General features: G+C 37.3%; 1 protein-coding gene across 3 annotated transcripts in view; it reads right to left on the bottom strand.

The window, feature by feature from the left end:
* GPLD1 (glycosylphosphatidylinositol specific phospholipase D1) overlaps window positions 1-16,335 on the bottom strand; it is a 22,127-nt gene extending 5,792 nt beyond the window's left edge. For 2 of the 3 annotated variants that reach the window (XR_009275430.1, XM_058815771.1), the window contains exons 1-17: window positions 16,230-16,335; window positions 13,328-13,383; window positions 12,758-12,836; window positions 10,087-10,184; window positions 9,169-9,279; window positions 8,863-8,911; window positions 8,326-8,380; window positions 7,564-7,671; window positions 6,847-6,874; window positions 6,627-6,766; window positions 5,627-5,692; window positions 5,265-5,388; window positions 4,602-4,741; window positions 3,399-3,585; window positions 2,319-2,429; window positions 1,260-1,334; window positions 645-801 (exon numbers count right to left, since the gene is read on the bottom strand). Coding sequence is in view for 2 of the 3 variants with exons in the window: in XM_058815771.1 (XP_058671754.1) it covers window positions 645-801; window positions 1,260-1,334; window positions 2,319-2,429; window positions 3,399-3,585; window positions 4,602-4,741; window positions 5,265-5,388; window positions 5,627-5,692; window positions 6,627-6,766; window positions 6,847-6,874; window positions 7,564-7,671; window positions 8,326-8,380; window positions 8,863-8,911; window positions 9,169-9,279; window positions 10,087-10,184; window positions 12,758-12,836; window positions 13,328-13,383; window positions 16,230-16,326 (1,681 nt within the window). In the remaining variant the exon portion in view is untranslated. The remainder of the gene's footprint in view (window positions 1-644; window positions 802-1,259; window positions 1,335-2,318; window positions 2,430-3,398; window positions 3,586-4,601; window positions 4,742-5,264; window positions 5,389-5,626; window positions 5,693-6,626; window positions 6,767-6,846; window positions 6,875-7,563; window positions 7,672-8,325; window positions 8,381-8,862; window positions 8,912-9,168; window positions 9,280-10,086; window positions 10,185-12,757; window positions 12,837-13,327; window positions 13,384-16,229) is intronic. The other variant, XM_058815780.1, reaches the window with a different exon arrangement.

The raw sequence follows: 16,335 nt of genomic DNA, 5'->3' as shown, positions 1-16,335 counted from the left end.
AAATTGGGTGAGGACAAATGCAAAGCCTGACCCTGGGAAAGGAGATGCCTGCACACTGATACAGCTGGGGACACACTGGCTGAGGACCTGCCATGTGGAAAAGGCCCTGGAGATCCTGGTGGGCAGGGATTGAGTGTGAGGCTCTGACACCAGACAGCCAACAGTGCCTCAAACTATGTAAGCAGGAGCACGACAAAGAGACTGAGAGAAGTGATTGTTTCCTAGATCACGCCTATAATACGTCCTTCCATAACAGGAAAGATGTTGACAAACTGGAGCAGGTTTAGTAGGGGTGTTCCATGCTTTCTATGCCTGTAAGATCACTATGCAAGGTGGGAGGACAATAGACAACGAACATAAACTGAAACAAGAAAGCTTCATACTGGCTGTAACAAGAGGTTTGGTTTTTTCCCTATGAGGACTGCCAAGAAGTAGAACTGCCCGGAGTGTCTCTGCAATTTCTACCACTGGAGGTTTTAAGATGCAGCTGGACAAAGCCCTGAGCAATTTGGTCTGGCTTCACAGCTTCAGTAGGAGGGACACCCTCTGAGATCACTTCAAACCTGAATTATGGCTTGATTAATAAGGAACAATCAATCAGTCATATAAACTATGGAAGGGTTAATTTACTCAACAAATATTACCTTGGTGGCTCCTGTTGAAATGAGAGTAAAATGCAACCACAAATCCTCTCTGCTTTCCATCACCGGGTGCATATGGAGAGCCCACAACCAGATCAGCATTTCCATTCCCATCAACATCAGCTGCCAGGAGGGACCAACCAAGATTACAGTAGGAATACTGCAATAAACAGTTAGTTTAAGCCTGAAATAGATCTGAAACCATCAATTCTGTAGCAAAATAGAGCGACATATTTCTAAAGACCTAAATTTGTTTTTGACCAAATTACCCTCCCACTCCTTGGCTTCAATTTTGTTTTCTGAGGTTTTTTGTTTAGTTTGGGTCAGGGTTTTTTGGTGGCTTTTTTTGGTTTTGAGAGCTAATGCACCTTTCTAGTCATCCTGCTGCCTTCCTGCACTGGGGTATAAATGTCTTTCCCAAATACTGCCAATCCAACCAAGTACCTGCTTGCTCCATACCCATCAGTCTATATTTCCTTGCAATGATAAGTTGAATTTTAACATTCCTTTTTTAAGCCCATAAGCTCTTTTCCCCTTTATCTCACCTCCTGCCTGTGCAGCCCTGTGTTAGCCTGGCTAATAGGGTAGTATAAACAGGACATTACATTATCAATATACCTGACATGTTATGGTAACGTTTGGCTGAGGTGCCAAGCCTCTTCTCTCCGTTCCAAAGTAGACATACACAGCACCCTGAACAGCAGAAAAAGAAAATAAGGCATGAGAGCAGCTGCATGTCAGTATCAAGTATGAAATGCAAGGTCAATCACAAGGAGTGGAACAGTTCTGCAAGGGCTGTTCATACTACTTCACTTTCCCTCTCAGGGCTTTCCCATAACACTTTCTTTCCCACCCCAAGCCTAAGAATATCCATGCATAATGGGTACTGCTGTAACCAAGCAACAAAGCAGAGAAGTACATGTTCATCATATTCTGTGTAAGGAACAAGGGCAGTACAGTGTATTTATACTCATAATACACATGTTCAGATGGCTCAAATTTTGACAATTATTATGTAATGCAATGGCACAACAGATGTACACAATTTTCCAAGTGGTGAGTCTAAATAAAAGCAACTTAAATTCTTATTTAGACAGCGAAATTAGAATCTAAAATTCTGAAGAGCTTTAAGCTTAATGGATATAGTCTAAATCAAAACATTTTGCCTCTCATTTTGCATGGCCTAAAAATATTCAGGGACCATTACACAGGCTTATCTCATAAGCTGCAAGTCATAAAGCCTCTGTAACTTGATTATTTGGCAAGAGTGTCTGTGTTCATATCACATTTTAGATATAATTTGTTGGCTTTGTGAAAGCATATGACAAAATTCATTGACCCATGAGGTCCATTCCAGACTCTCTGTTCCTAAACAAAAAGGACGTTTGCATTTCATTAATGGCTCCTTACATTTCCAGCACGTCAGTGCTGCAAAATTGCAATCTGGTTTGGATTTCTAATGTGCACAAAGGCCACTCAAAGAGAACTACAGGTAGGTGTCATTGCTGTAGTCAAAGTACCCACAAAGGTTATAAACTCCTGTTTAAATTACAATGTCACCTTGAGCCACAACAGAAATTCTCTTTTTCATGTCAATATTTAAAAATTATGTATAAATAAAAAAATTCAGTTTGGAGAATTAAAAAAAACCAAAACAAACCCATGTTTGTAGCTTACTTTGTAGGTAAGAAACTGAGATCCCACAGAAGGTGCTCCAATTGCCAGATCTGGCACTCCATCCTCATTGAAGTCCAGGACTGCCAAGGCAGAACCAAATCTTCCTGAAGGCTAAAAGAAAAGGGATTACTCTCATGTTTTCCAGTCAAAACCATGAAAACCAAATGTACATTTGCCCAGGGAATAACTGGCAACAGATGACAAAAGTCTATCCCAACAATTCTTTTTCTTCTACGTAATAACCCCCACGACAACACATTTAATTCAAAGTCAACTGTGTTAAAATTAAGGACAACTGAATATAATATGGTGCTGCTTTGCTATTTCATCTCCTGAGTCCAGTGCACCATTGATGTCAAGTTTATGGTATTTCTTTTTAAAAGCATTATGACTGGGAACCACTAAAACACTCCGTAAGAAGACAGAAGCTGTTACTCCAGAGTTTATAACCACAGAAACAAATAGAAATGTATCTCATTTCTCCATATTATCTTCTTTATGAATAAAATTATTTTCTACAGACCATCATATTTAACACCCAAAAGGGTCATTTGCCCTTACTACTTGGTTACAAACCAACCATTATCATGTCTAAGAGTTTTCTCTTTTTTTTTTCAATACTCTTACTACAGACAAAATTATCTGGGGAGAAGTTATCAAATAATGAAGAAATGTAGACTCAAATGAATTAAAACTTATTAAATTAATAATTTTAAAAGGACAGGAAACACAATATTTTCTTAAATGCAGGCACCAGAATTATCTATACTGTGACTTACAGAGACACAACCGGAGTTTTATTTAAGGGCACTTTGGTGCCCTTTGGTATTACACTATGGTCTAACACTCACTTATCTGGTACAGTAATGGAAGTGAACCTACAGATCACCATAATTTCAAATGTTCCTGGGACTTTAATAATTATTATTTTCCTTGAAAAGCATATGACATCAAATGACATCAGGAGGAGCGTTTCAGAAATAATACTCATACACATTAATGATACTATTGTTCATTCAAAACTCACCAATTTTAAGGCAAAAAAAAATTAAGTGACAAATTTTTGCCTTGACCCCTTACCTGATGACCCTGTAGTACTTGGTCAGCTTTCCCATCCAGATCCATGTCCCCTGGTGGCAAACCTGACTGGTTGCCATAGACCACATACACCCTTCCTATCTGAACTCGGCCCATGGTGCTGTACCCTGGAGCTCCAGCCACCAGATCTTCATATCCATCCTGGTTTAGGTCAGCTGAGATCAGTGCCCTGTACAGCAAGGGAGTCAACAAAATCAGCATTAGTTTCCAAACTACCTCAACATCAGTGGAAAAAAGCCCCGTAATTCAGATAAACCAAGACTTGTGTTTCCCCATATTGTTTTGTAAAGACCTATACAGCATTTTAAATATTATACATTTGGTTATGTTTTTTTGAATTAAGTGAAATCAGAAGAATCATCTTCCATCAATGCATCTGAGATGTGCAGGAAATGCTTTTTACTGCCATTAGGCACCTGAGAGAAATGAGAACAAGAAGCATTAAAAAGGACTGTTTGCATATGACAAAGAATACAAAAAAAAAAAAAAAAAAGAAATTAAGTATCTTTTAAACTGAACATCTGATTTAATCAATGGACTTAACAGGAGATAAGCAAAAGGATCCCAGGTCTCAGTAACATGCTGGAGTTTAGAGAGGGAACATGGAAAGAACTAATTACTATTAATTTAGCCAGTGTGAAGTAAACTCAAGAATTAAATCCAAATTTTGAGACAGCATAAGGGAAGTTAAATAAGCAGCAATGCAAATTTGTTTTATTACTCTTCCTTGTTGCAGGTCAAGGAAGAACCTCATTGGCAAGGAGAGAGAATATGCCTCTCTCTGTCCTGAATCTATCTTTGAACTCCTACTAGTCTAAAGTATTTCCAAGAGGTCTCACTAGACATCATCAGTCATCAACTCATGACAGATGATTAATTTTGCACAAACATCATTCAACAACCAAAAAAGGGTAGCAACAATTTTTTACTGTTCAGAACTAGAGACAATGGTAGTATTAATGTTGATTCCCTCCTTTTGGAGCTTGATCAACACCTGAAAGAAAAATCTTATATGTTAACTTGCTGTTCTGGTCATACAATATAAGACATTTCCTCAAATTTGTACCACTAATTGATTTGCACTGTCACCTTAGAAGAATATCCAAAGGACCAACAATAACATTTTGGTAGATACTCAAAATTTTCAGAAATTAAGAGGAAAGTAGGATGAAAAAAATTACCAACCATCCAAGCCTAGCATAGGGTGAAGTCAGAAAATATGAAGCTGCTGGCTTGGAGATGTGCTTAGAAGATTTCTGATGTGTAGCTCCTAATGCTCTCCAGACATTGGTTTTAAAAGCATGGTTTATCAAGCGGAGGGATTTCTGAAATAAAAATAATAAAGGGACACAGCAGTAGTTAAAACTCCAGAAGCTGAAACTCCAGAATGTTTTGGGACACCTCAAAAATCAAGTCACCAACAATGGAAATCACCACACGGATTTAAGAGGAGTCTGACTCAGATCATAAGCACCATTTTAGAAAGACAAAAATCTGTATGCTTTAAAGGGAGCACTAAAGGGAGCACTACTAATCATTCACTGCCAGGTTTTGCTGGGAGTTCTTAACCCAAAAAAGCCATAATATGTCTGTAAAATGTAAATACTAAATATATATTTTGTAATTTTTGGCATTGCAGGATGTGTTCTAACTTCACTATACAATGAGCAAAGTTTAAAAATTGAGTATTTATGATGTATACATATACATTAGCAATGGTACTGGAATGTCCATGAAGTCAAAGACCACCCAGAGACCCTGCTACTTCATGCAGCATTTCAGACAGAAACAAAAACAATATTATATAGAGATGACTTTTACCTGACACATCTGTTACTTCTCACTTACTGTTGCCCAAGGCTGTATGTCAAACTGAACTCCTCTCTCTGTGTAGTTTATATTCTTCTCAAGTGTTTCTGAAAGCAAAGAAGTTGTATTCTTGTGATGTTCATGTTTTGATTGTCTGTTTCTGCTAAAATAAAGAAGGCAGTGATAAGAATTAATATAACTGAAATAAAGACTCAAGGTAAAAGCTGCTCTTAGATTCTGCCCAGTTCCTTTATACAAAATTTACTCATGCTAAGAGAATCTCAAATTCATACACAAAAAGATTACCCAAAATATCTCTAATTTTCAGTAGCTCACTGTCCACACTAGCAGAAGATTCTCCTCTCATCACTGAAGCTTTAAACCATCAGAGCTATACTCACATGTGGCTGTCCTTGTGCTCCTTTGTGCAGTTTATGAACAGAGGGTTCTCAGGCAGGTAGCAATCACTAAAGAAGAATACAGAGAATGCACTTTAAAGATTTTACCACAATGGAAATGAAACTAAAAATACAACTTTTATACTTACTGATTCCTCTGTCAGAAGTCATCAGTTTTCTCAAGAAAATCAAAATCAGAGCATCATCATAACCTTAGAAATCCCATGATGTTTATTTGATGACCTTGATTCGATTCTGTATGAATATCACATCTTTATAGAGCTCTTGAAGGAAACTTATTGCAAAATGCACTCATATGAATCTAAAGCACTTTTCATCAAAGTGTTACAAAGAATATAACAGATTGTGCCATTCTGTATTTCAAGCATAATTTCCCAAAATAGCAACAGTGCTATTTTCCATATGAATGGATGGGTTAATTGCCACTGTTGGTCTTCTAATGAAGAAAGGTTGTATTTGTTATAGAGCTGTTCAAGTTTAAACTTCTACAACAATATGAAATTGTGAGAATAAGCCTGAGCTTAAAGACTAGAATATATACTCCTACTCTTTCTAATCCTATTTGCCTTCAGAGTCTGAAGGTAATATCTGGCCTCTCCTCAAAAGGGACATCTTTGCTGAGTGATGGCAGCAGCCAAAAGGTGCAGACTCAGATTGTCAGTCCAGCTAGGGCATGGGTATGCAATATTTAAGCAAATACTTGAGTATGCCTTAAAGAATGCCACAAATTTTTCCTGGTGAGTATCACCTGGGCATGCCAGAGGCACACTAGGGAAAAGGAGCACAAACATATAAAAAATACAAATGCAAGGCCTGTGTAATCCTGCGCACCCAGGCAAAAGGCAGACATGGAAATCCCCTTGTCCAAGTGAGAATCTAAAGCTCAGCACCTATTCCAGGAAAGATCCACTCTTCAGAAGAACAATTAAGTGGGTGTCAGCACTTGACTACTACATTTCATAGTTAAGGACACACACCATACCTGCTTCCATTCTCTAGCATGTGGCTCGTCAGCTCAAAAATGTTGTTGGTCCAGAATGCCATGTCATCCACTCCCCCAAGGAAATATTCGTGGAACTTGTCCACCAGAAATGGAGATTTACTAGCAAATGTTGGAAAAAGCTAAGGGACAAGTAACATACTCAGTAAGATGGATCACATCGTCTCCATGCTCATTTTTCTAAAAAAACCAGAAAACCAACCTTGCCAACAAGAAGCCTTTCTCCATGCCTGAAAAAAATGAGAAATAAAACTTGCTTAATTTAATATTTAATTAGTTTAAATAGTTGTTTTCAAAAGTCCTATATGGTAAATACTATGCAAGTCATTACATTTCCATGTTGATTGTTTATATATTTTTAAAGTTGTAATGTAAACCAATATAAACTTCATTGCCCTTAATTTTGAAGGATTCACAGTTTTTGTAGATGTTGTGTGACTATTGGTAATTAACTGAAATACAAGACAAAGTTAAGCTGTTCAGGATATTCAAAAGCAGACACTACCAGATATCCAAAGTGTTTTATGAATTATTCTTGGACTTGAAGGGATCTACACAGAATGTAGATAAGGTATGTATCTACAGACTCCTTCAGTGCATGATAATTATACTGCTAACTCACCACAGTGCAATAACACTTGAAGACACAGCTGCTCTCAAATAAATAGGCATAAATACATTAAATGCAAAATGCATTAAATAGCCAAGATTTACCATCTGTGGTGTAGTAATTTGCCAGTCATTATGTAGCCCAAATTTGAATCCTAGTCATTAAAAAAATTCAGATGTTCAGTGATTTTGGGGTCTAGGAGGGAGTCTTCGTTGCTGACATCAATGCATAAGGTGTTTCAAATATGATTATCATATTTCTCCTATACATGTTTCACTTACAAAACTCAGGCAGAGATATTCAACTTACAGTTCAAAAAACAGCAAATAAGTACATTCAGCAATTGTGCTTTCAGTTATGATCTGTTTTCCATAAAATTCCTTATAGATAGCATCTAAGTCTTTCACAGGTACATACCTGAAAACAAAAATAATGTATTACAACAGCAGATGGTCCACATCACCTGATAAAATATTGTGGTTCTTGTAATAACAACAGCCTATAAAATATTCCAAATTTCAAAAGACTACATAAGGTCATGAAGATCTACAAATATTAGGATTGCACATGCTACTGTGAGAAAAAAAATAGTGGATATCTAAGTTTTCTGCTCATTTTTATGCTTTTAAAACTGACTTCAATATCCTCAACTTCCCAAAGTTTAAATATATCTCACTGCGGTTGTCACTTAACTGAGTTATTTAACTAGGTGCTAGGACATTCCAGCAAAAGGTTTTCAGTAGTTATTTTACATATAACTACTTATAACTTAAGATAATAAGTTAATATAGATAAGATAATATAACTTAATCTTTTTTGCTGTGTTCCTATACATAAAACTCTCTTGTGTCCTTCCAGTTTTTATGTCAGGGAACAGTAAATATGCATATAAGGAATACTGAACACATAACATTTAAAAGAGTTGCAAGGGTTTTTTTTGAAAGAAAAATAAAGGAAAACATTTTTTAAAAACATTAATAGATAGTTATGTGATATTATATGTAACTATATTAAATATGATTATACAAAAAACTCCATTAAATATGAAAGAAGACAATCTCATTATCTTACCAACTCGATGCCAGGTAACTGAAGTCCAGCTCAGACTGACTCACTACATCTCCTCCTAAGGATGAAAGAATGAAAAAAACCCTACACAGCTCAAGAAAAAAAACCTGTTAGGTATCTGTAATGGGTAACAGTGTGCATGAAGTATGTATGGCTCTTCTATATGCATTTATAAGGCAGATCTTCCAGCTATATATTTAGAATACACAAATAGTTCACCTGAAAGTATGCTGGACATTTTATACCTCTGGAGAATAATGTACAATTCAAAATCACAGTAGGGACTCCATCCATATCTTAGCATCCTTTGGTCTGCATTTTGGCTTTAATCCAAATGTCCATATGCCTTATCACATCTCCTGAAACCTGAGGACAGGTACAGCAGGGCTTTGCAAGCCATGGGGGAGGGCAAGAATAGAGTGTCCATATACCATCCTTAAGTTCTGCATTACACAGGACAAGAGCCAGAATCAACCACCCTGGTTTTGAAGAGGACTTATTCCAATACAAGGATCTATGATTGGCAAACAGAAACATTACCAAAATCTCCAACACTGTGAGCTTCTGAGTATGAACCACGAAAATCAATCTGGAGAAAGAGAAAAACAAGAGAACTGTCTGTTTCTTTTCATATGAGCAGAAACCAACCCTCCAACAACACTAATGGTTACAGGTCCCAAACCTGGACCAGCTTCACTCTTATGAAGTTTGTGACATTGTGTTTCTCCAAAAATCTTCCTGAAACAGGGCTCCAGCTTTTCTCTTACCTCCCCACCACAGTCCAAAGCAAAGATATCCATTCCAATAAATCCAGTTGTATGAATAAATAAAGTAATACAGGCTTACTTCTCCCATGGCCTTTAGAAATCCTTGGTCGATGCCCAGGCTATGCCAGCTAACATCTGCCACCATATGTGAAGCAATTCCAAACAGGAAAGCCACCAGCTTCTCTGTAGCCTTCACAACAACAATCCATTTGTCAATAATTTGAATCCCGTCTTTAAGAAAATGTTAGCATTTTCTATAGATGCGTTAAACAAGGATACAGCTAAGAAGCTCTTATAGTCCAAGAGTTTACCAGGACAAAGTGCTGACTGCTCATTGCTTGATGCTGTGGTCAACTTTTGTAACTTGAGAAGCTTTAAGCAGTTTATACAGTCTGAGGCCATAGAATTACATGATTGATGTGAGGGTAATTTGCATACTTCAATTAAATGTGAACCAAACTGTATTTCTGGACCAAGGATAAACATTTCCACTTCCAAGGACTGAACTCCCTCTGCCACCATGGTTGTTGTGTAGGCAGACAGAGGAGAGAAATACATTCCTCAGCACGTTCACTTTTGACAAATTGTTCTTCATTTCCTCCTACATAGCTTACAGACCATTAACAAGAGCAAATCCAGACTAAGTTCAAGATTTCACAAGTAAGAAATCTAAAACATGTCTGGTTTTCAAATGGCAAACTCTGAACCAGATCTCACAGGAACGCAACACCACCAATTATATTTAAAAGTTTGGACCTATGAAATGTATGCACGAGACCACAGTGGAAATAACTGACAGACTTTATATGGAAACTAAGTTTTTTTTTGTATGGTAAAGATTAAAACAGGATTTCAAGTGTTACTATATAAGGAGAGACTTTAATATAAAAATGTAGGGTTTTTCTATACCTCACAAATGATGAAATTACAACCAGTGAAGGTGAAGCAAACAATTGAAAACAAAGTCAATCAAGCAAAAGTTAATCAACTTTCTTACCTCTTCCCAAGGCTGAGGATAATTCCTTCTGATGTAGTCAATACTTGCTTTGAGAAATGGTGACCAGTGAGTGTCTTCAGACACATCATGGAACATTCCTATTGCAATAATATTATATCAGTATTTGATTTACTCTTTGGGGAAAAATTAAATAGAAAAAAAGAAAAAGGAAGGGTTTTTCTCCATTAAAAACCCCACAGACTTTTGCTCAATTTCATGTCAGACGATACATTTTGCACTCCAGCTCATGAAAAGAGCCAAAATAGACTTACTTTTATCTGATTCATACTAACAAAACAGATACTAGATTTACCTTCTATGATTTTGGTTTGAAGCATCTGAAAATTTTGTGCCTGCTCCTTTTCCCTGTGCCTGTGAGTGGGTACAGTACAATGAAAAGCTGCCTCCCAAGCAGAGAGGATAAAGACAGCTGACAGAGAACCTGCTAACTAAATTAATGCATCCACTTGTATGGCAGAAAAGCTGTAGGGAATGGCAGCCAACTCAAAATGTCATGTTTTCTGGCAGGTATCAGTTTCCACGGGGCAGAGGCAGGCTATGTCATCATTATCACCACAATCATTTTCAACAGAAAGGCAAACTAGCCAAGACACAGTCAGTGTAGGAGGGGAAAAAGGGAGGAAAGTAGGAAAAAATAGGTTTCATTTAGAAGACGCATTTACTACTCTCACCTGAATTTAGGCAGAAAGATTGTGTAGGAACTAACAGTGGCCTTGCCTAAAAATTTCTGTGTACCTACATAAAGCTGAGTGCAAAGGGATGTTGACATAAAGACATCAAGCAGCACACATGTTAAATTCTCTAAGGGGGAAGAAGGTAGGTGGGAGATTGTTCAGACCATCAGTACTCTTGGAGGAAGAGTGTGTGTTTGTTGACACAGCAATGTGAACCTGCACAGTGTTAGAGGAGATTAAATACTGAGAGAGAAGACCTTGTGGGGCAATTCACTTACCTTTTAGCCTCGTGACATTTTACAGTGCAGCTAAACCAGATAAAAGAAGGATGGTTCTTGCTTAGCAAAATCAGAGTAGGCTTTTACATCTAAGCTTGTCTCCTGCCCAAATAGGCAGTCTGGATGGCTTTGTTCTTGATCTTATCACACAGTTAAAACAGCTACCTGAAGAGGTATCTGTTTCTTCCATACTGACTAAAGAAATTGTAGACAAGTGGTCCAATTCTAACAAGGCAAGACAGACTCCAAGGTTAGTGAAGGAATGAAGACTGGATACTGCAGATAGAGAATCTCTGACCTGGTATAAAACAGGTCAAAATGGTTAGAAGGGAAAGATGAGATAGATAGATAGATAGATAGATAGATAGATAGATAGATAGATAGATAGAGCGAGCTAAAGTAGGAACTGAAAAAAAATCCCAGGAGAATATCAGTCATGAATAAAAGGAAAGCAAGACTGAAGTTTGGGACAAGAAGTTGGCAGAGCCAGGCAGAAAACCAAGATGTGTGACCCAATGAGTGACAGAAGACAAAACCAGTATTAAATGCCAGTACAGAGAGGTGATTTGGATGTGAGCTGAGCACATCAGGATATGAAGCAGCCTGTAGCTGGCATAACCAACAGGCAGCATCAACAACCTCTGTCTGAGAAAAAGAGAACTTTGGGTGCAACTGTGTGACTTGGTTCTAAACCAAACAAAGATCCTAACTATCCCTCAAATTTCATGGAATTTGTGTGGCCCACTAAAATAAGCTACTTTCAATACTTTACACTTGCACTAATACCTCAACAATATTGAAGCCAGTAAGGCCAGATACCCTCACACAAAGAACTTACCACTGCCCTGTCTCTGGTATCTGCCTAAACACCCTAATAGCTTGTACCTGGAGGACAGGCTCTTTATCCCATTTCCTAACTGCTCACTATCCAGATTTACCCTTTCAGTAGCAAATATCCTACAGCAAGGCCTAGCTGGCTCTTTTATAGCCCTAATGTTGCTGAAGAAGCTGCTTATGATCAAGAACCGACCTTCCAGAGCTGAAAAATCAGGGGACCACTTGCAAGTCAAGACATATTTTTCATACCTATTGCAAGAGGGTGCTAATTTTGTACTGCAGTCTTTTGATCTGCAAGCAGCAAAATTAAGACTGACATTAATTTCCAACAAGAAGAGTAAAAGGCAAAAGACTGCACTCTGGAAAAAAAAAGCTTTTAAACTGGGATGTTATTAACACTTGCCCACCCACCCCCCAGCAAGTCCTACAGTATTTTGTTGCTGTGGGACTTTTAGATTGTCCTGTCCTCTTTTTGACTGATCTGATAGAAACTAATAATTTTTAACACAGAAATAGCTTTAGGTCTTCCCTAAGATTTATAAAAAAATCATAATTTTGTCCTCTCTGTACTTAGTAATCTGACCTAATTTGATCAAACAACATCCTTCTATTAAATTGTCCTACCCATTAAATCGTTAAATTTGCCCAAGAGTTATTTTCTAAAACAGTTTCAAATGTGTTATGTCATTATAAATTTCTACAAAAAGGCTTTAACAAAAATGCTGGATAGTTTTTGCAGAAAAGCATTTTTGTCCACACTTTATTTCTTACAATGTAACCATTTTCAACCCACTAAACTCTGTAAGATTTCCACATAAAAATGTAATTGTTATAGCATTGGACTTATAAAGCTTCTCTTACCACGTTTGCAGATTGGAGGATAAAAGGCATCAGGATAAATGCTTCCAGCCTGAAAAGCATCTTGGTGATTTAATAATAACTGGGGAAAGGATGGGGGGGAAAGGAATCAGAATGCTATTGCACAACACAATTGCACATTTTACTGCCAACATCAAAGATACATTCTAAATAGCCAGCAAAATACAACTAGTATCTTGGTAAAATATACCATGTAGTGCACAAAACCTTGCTGCCATTTGCTGTCCTTAGGTTTATTAAATCTGCTTTCCCAAAGTACTCTACTGGTTCTTGTAATACAACTGCTCACATAGAATATGACTAAAGAAGATAGGAAAACATGCAAGAAACCACACAAAGTGTATATATATATATATATATATACTGGTATAATTGCTACATTTCTGTAATAATATTCAGAATCATTCAAATTATTTTGAATAAAAAAAGGTAAAAAATACAGTCTGTGCACAATATTGATGCACACATTACTGAGAATAATAAAGACAGGCAAGAAGACAGAAAGAAAAGGATTCAGAAGAAAGGTGTACAAAATTGAGAAATACTTCCTACCTTTCTATAATTAACACTCCCTTCATGATTAGTGAAAAATTCCAGAGCTCTGTGTGCTGAAAAACAATATATTGAAGTGTTGATTTACAGGTACTGGGTGCATGCCCATGTTTTGGTAGAAGCAGTAGCAGAACCAGAAGACAACACATTTTCATACCTAAGCCAAGCACCAAGTGCATGAAACACCATTTCTCACAGAGCTGTGAGAAGGTGTGCTTTCTCACCTAGGTGTGTTTTCTCACCTAGGGAGTTAATAAGGAAGTGCTCTTTCTGTGGCACATCTTCAGTCTCTCTCTAATCCCTAGCTGCCAAGCTGAGCAACCAAGCTGATCACAGAGAAATGAACTCCCCATGTCCAGAACTGAGCCACAGCAGTGAACTGACAGGACCACACACAGCACATGTAAAGCACAGACCATAAAGTTTTAGCTGTACTCAAGCTTCATTGTTGCCCTTAACAGTGAAAAAGGTATGTTGGGAATCTATGTGGGTGTTTAACGGTTTGATTAATTTTTAACATGCATGGAAAGTAACAAAAATCTAAAGGTAAATAAGCAAGGTAAATAACACTACTTATTCATTGAATTGGCAGATATTCTTACTGCCAAAATCTTTATTTAGCTGGCATAACAAGTGAATGAAATGAAATTACTTCCTTTTCATTAATGAGGTCTCCAATTAATATTAGATCCCAGGAAAAATCTATCAACACTATTCTAAAAATACATAACATTTCCTCTAAAACTATTTTCAAAGATTGATTTGTTCCTTACCAAATAAATCACATCACAAAAAAGCCCCAAAGAACCAAACAACAAAACAAAGAAACAAAAAACTCCCCCTACCAAATCCAAAACAATTCATTCCTATTCTGGAATAAGATCTGGACAAAACTGGGGGTTTGAATGATCTTTCACTTTGAATTTTACCCAATAATCTAAATCATCCTTATACAAGTAAGATACCTTAAAGACCAGCCTTGCACCAGAAGAGAAACAGCAACAAAACAGTAAATAATACTCTAAAATGTTAAGGCTCAGACATTTCTACACACATCTCTGCTTCCAGTGTGGGAGAGCCTCAGTTTGACAGTTTGCTTTTTCTGCCTCACACCTCCTCTGCACTTCTCTCACTACTCAAGTGGGCCCAGGTTCTACAACTCCACCTTCACAAGGAATTTTATGCCAGATCTCCACAGTCTCATAGAGCCTCATAAGTGTGACAGGAACCCCCAGGGCAAGGAGCTTCCCCACTGGGACCTGCCTCCAGGCACGGCCGTGCAAGTAGGACACAGCACAGCTCTGCCAAGCACACTGAACACCACCAACATTCTGAACAGGCAGAGCTTTTCACCATTTTAAAAGTACATTCAAAACTGTGTCCAGGATTTCTTTGGTGCTGGCTTTGAGTAAGAGGAACTCCTTCTATAGTTTGTTGTTCAGTTTTTTGGTTTGTTTATGTATTTTTGGTTTTTGTTTGTTTGCTTGCTTGTTTTTGTTTTCCTGGAGTACTCAGTGTTTGAATTTTGGAAATATTTTCATCTTATCATACTAGAATTTTATGTGAACAACAATAAGAGTATTCATTTTAGCAGAGTCATAGCTGATCACAGTTTAATGTAATTTTCCGACACATGGACGAAACTATAACCCAATAGTTCAGTGTACTCACAACTCCTCAGGCAACCAAGATCTCTATATTATATAAATACAAGTTTTCTGCAAACAGAAAACTTGATTAGGAAAAGAAAAAAAACCACTGCTTTGGGACAGATCTGTAAGCTTCTCTTTGCAGATTTTTTTTTTTGCAAACACACTCTATTCTGGCAAATCTGTTATTTCAAGTCCTCAGAAGCTTGTACTCGGTAATTAGAGCCCTGAGCTTGCAGAGTGGTGTGCACTTGCCTAACCTCAGGCAGCATGGCTTCTCCTACAGATTATTATGGGTTTCTTGACACATTGTTAGAAAAAGCAAATTGTCCCAGGATGCTGACATGAGTACAACACTCAGTAAGGGAACACACTCCAGTCACAAACACCATGAACAATCCCAGTCTTTAAATTGTTCAAAGTTGTATATATTGTATTCAGTACTTAAAGCCTGAGAAAATTACCTGAATAAAGGCAACATCCTACATTTTACCACCTGTTAGAGCAACGCATTTAGAAACAAAACCAGAAGAACAAACACCATAAACTGTCAATTACTACGAGTAACTCAGAATAACCTCACACTGCTTGTGTTTCGCAAAACTGCGGAAGAAACCAGATTTTAAAAATAGCACAGGCAAACAAGAAATTCAAAACAGAAATATTTCTCCATTTTGATGTTCACTCAGTTCTCTCCTTCATTCTCTACAAATCTAGGCTGCTCTGGCTACAGAGAGCAACCTATCAGAAAGAGATACAGAACAAAATTTTTCTGCTGTTAGTTACAGACAGAAACACATTACAGAATTTTATCTACTTGTGCAGGTATGGCATAATTAATACAAAGTGATTTAAAAACAGAGTTACCACAAAGAACTTGTGTTATTCTTTAATTTAAATATAACAATCCCACAAATTGCCTAAAGCATTCCTTTTCTTTCTCCAAACCAAACTCTGTCTGCGTAGAACTCACAGACAAAAACATTCCAGTTACATAATGCCTGTGTCTTAGGAGACGGAAAAATACGCGACCCAAGTCAACTCAAGCGTTTTACTTACAAAACCAGTAAAATTTCAAACTCCAAAAATCAAACTGCTCGTTTATCCCATCTGTTATTCACATTTTTAAAAATTATGTAGACTGCTTGTTACTTTAACATTATTTCCTCCCTCTGCTTTCCTGCTGAATCTGAATTTACTTCTCTTCACAAGAAATTCAAAACACAACAAAATCCATTTTGAACATGTCTTACCTATTTCAACATGTGTTGAAATTCCACACGGGATACATCTCTGACAGAAATGGTAGAGTATAACCAGAGAGACAGACCAAATCTTCAGACCAACCATGATGCTGAC

The sequence above is a fragment of the Ammospiza caudacuta genome, chromosome 1 (assembly GCF_027887145.1).
Source record: "Ammospiza caudacuta isolate bAmmCau1 chromosome 1, bAmmCau1.pri, whole genome shotgun sequence".
NCBI lineage: Eukaryota > Metazoa > Chordata > Aves > Passeriformes > Passerellidae > Ammospiza > Ammospiza caudacuta.
The sequence above is the reverse complement of the archived record's forward strand: the minus strand, read 5'-3'. Positions and strand labels throughout refer to the sequence as shown.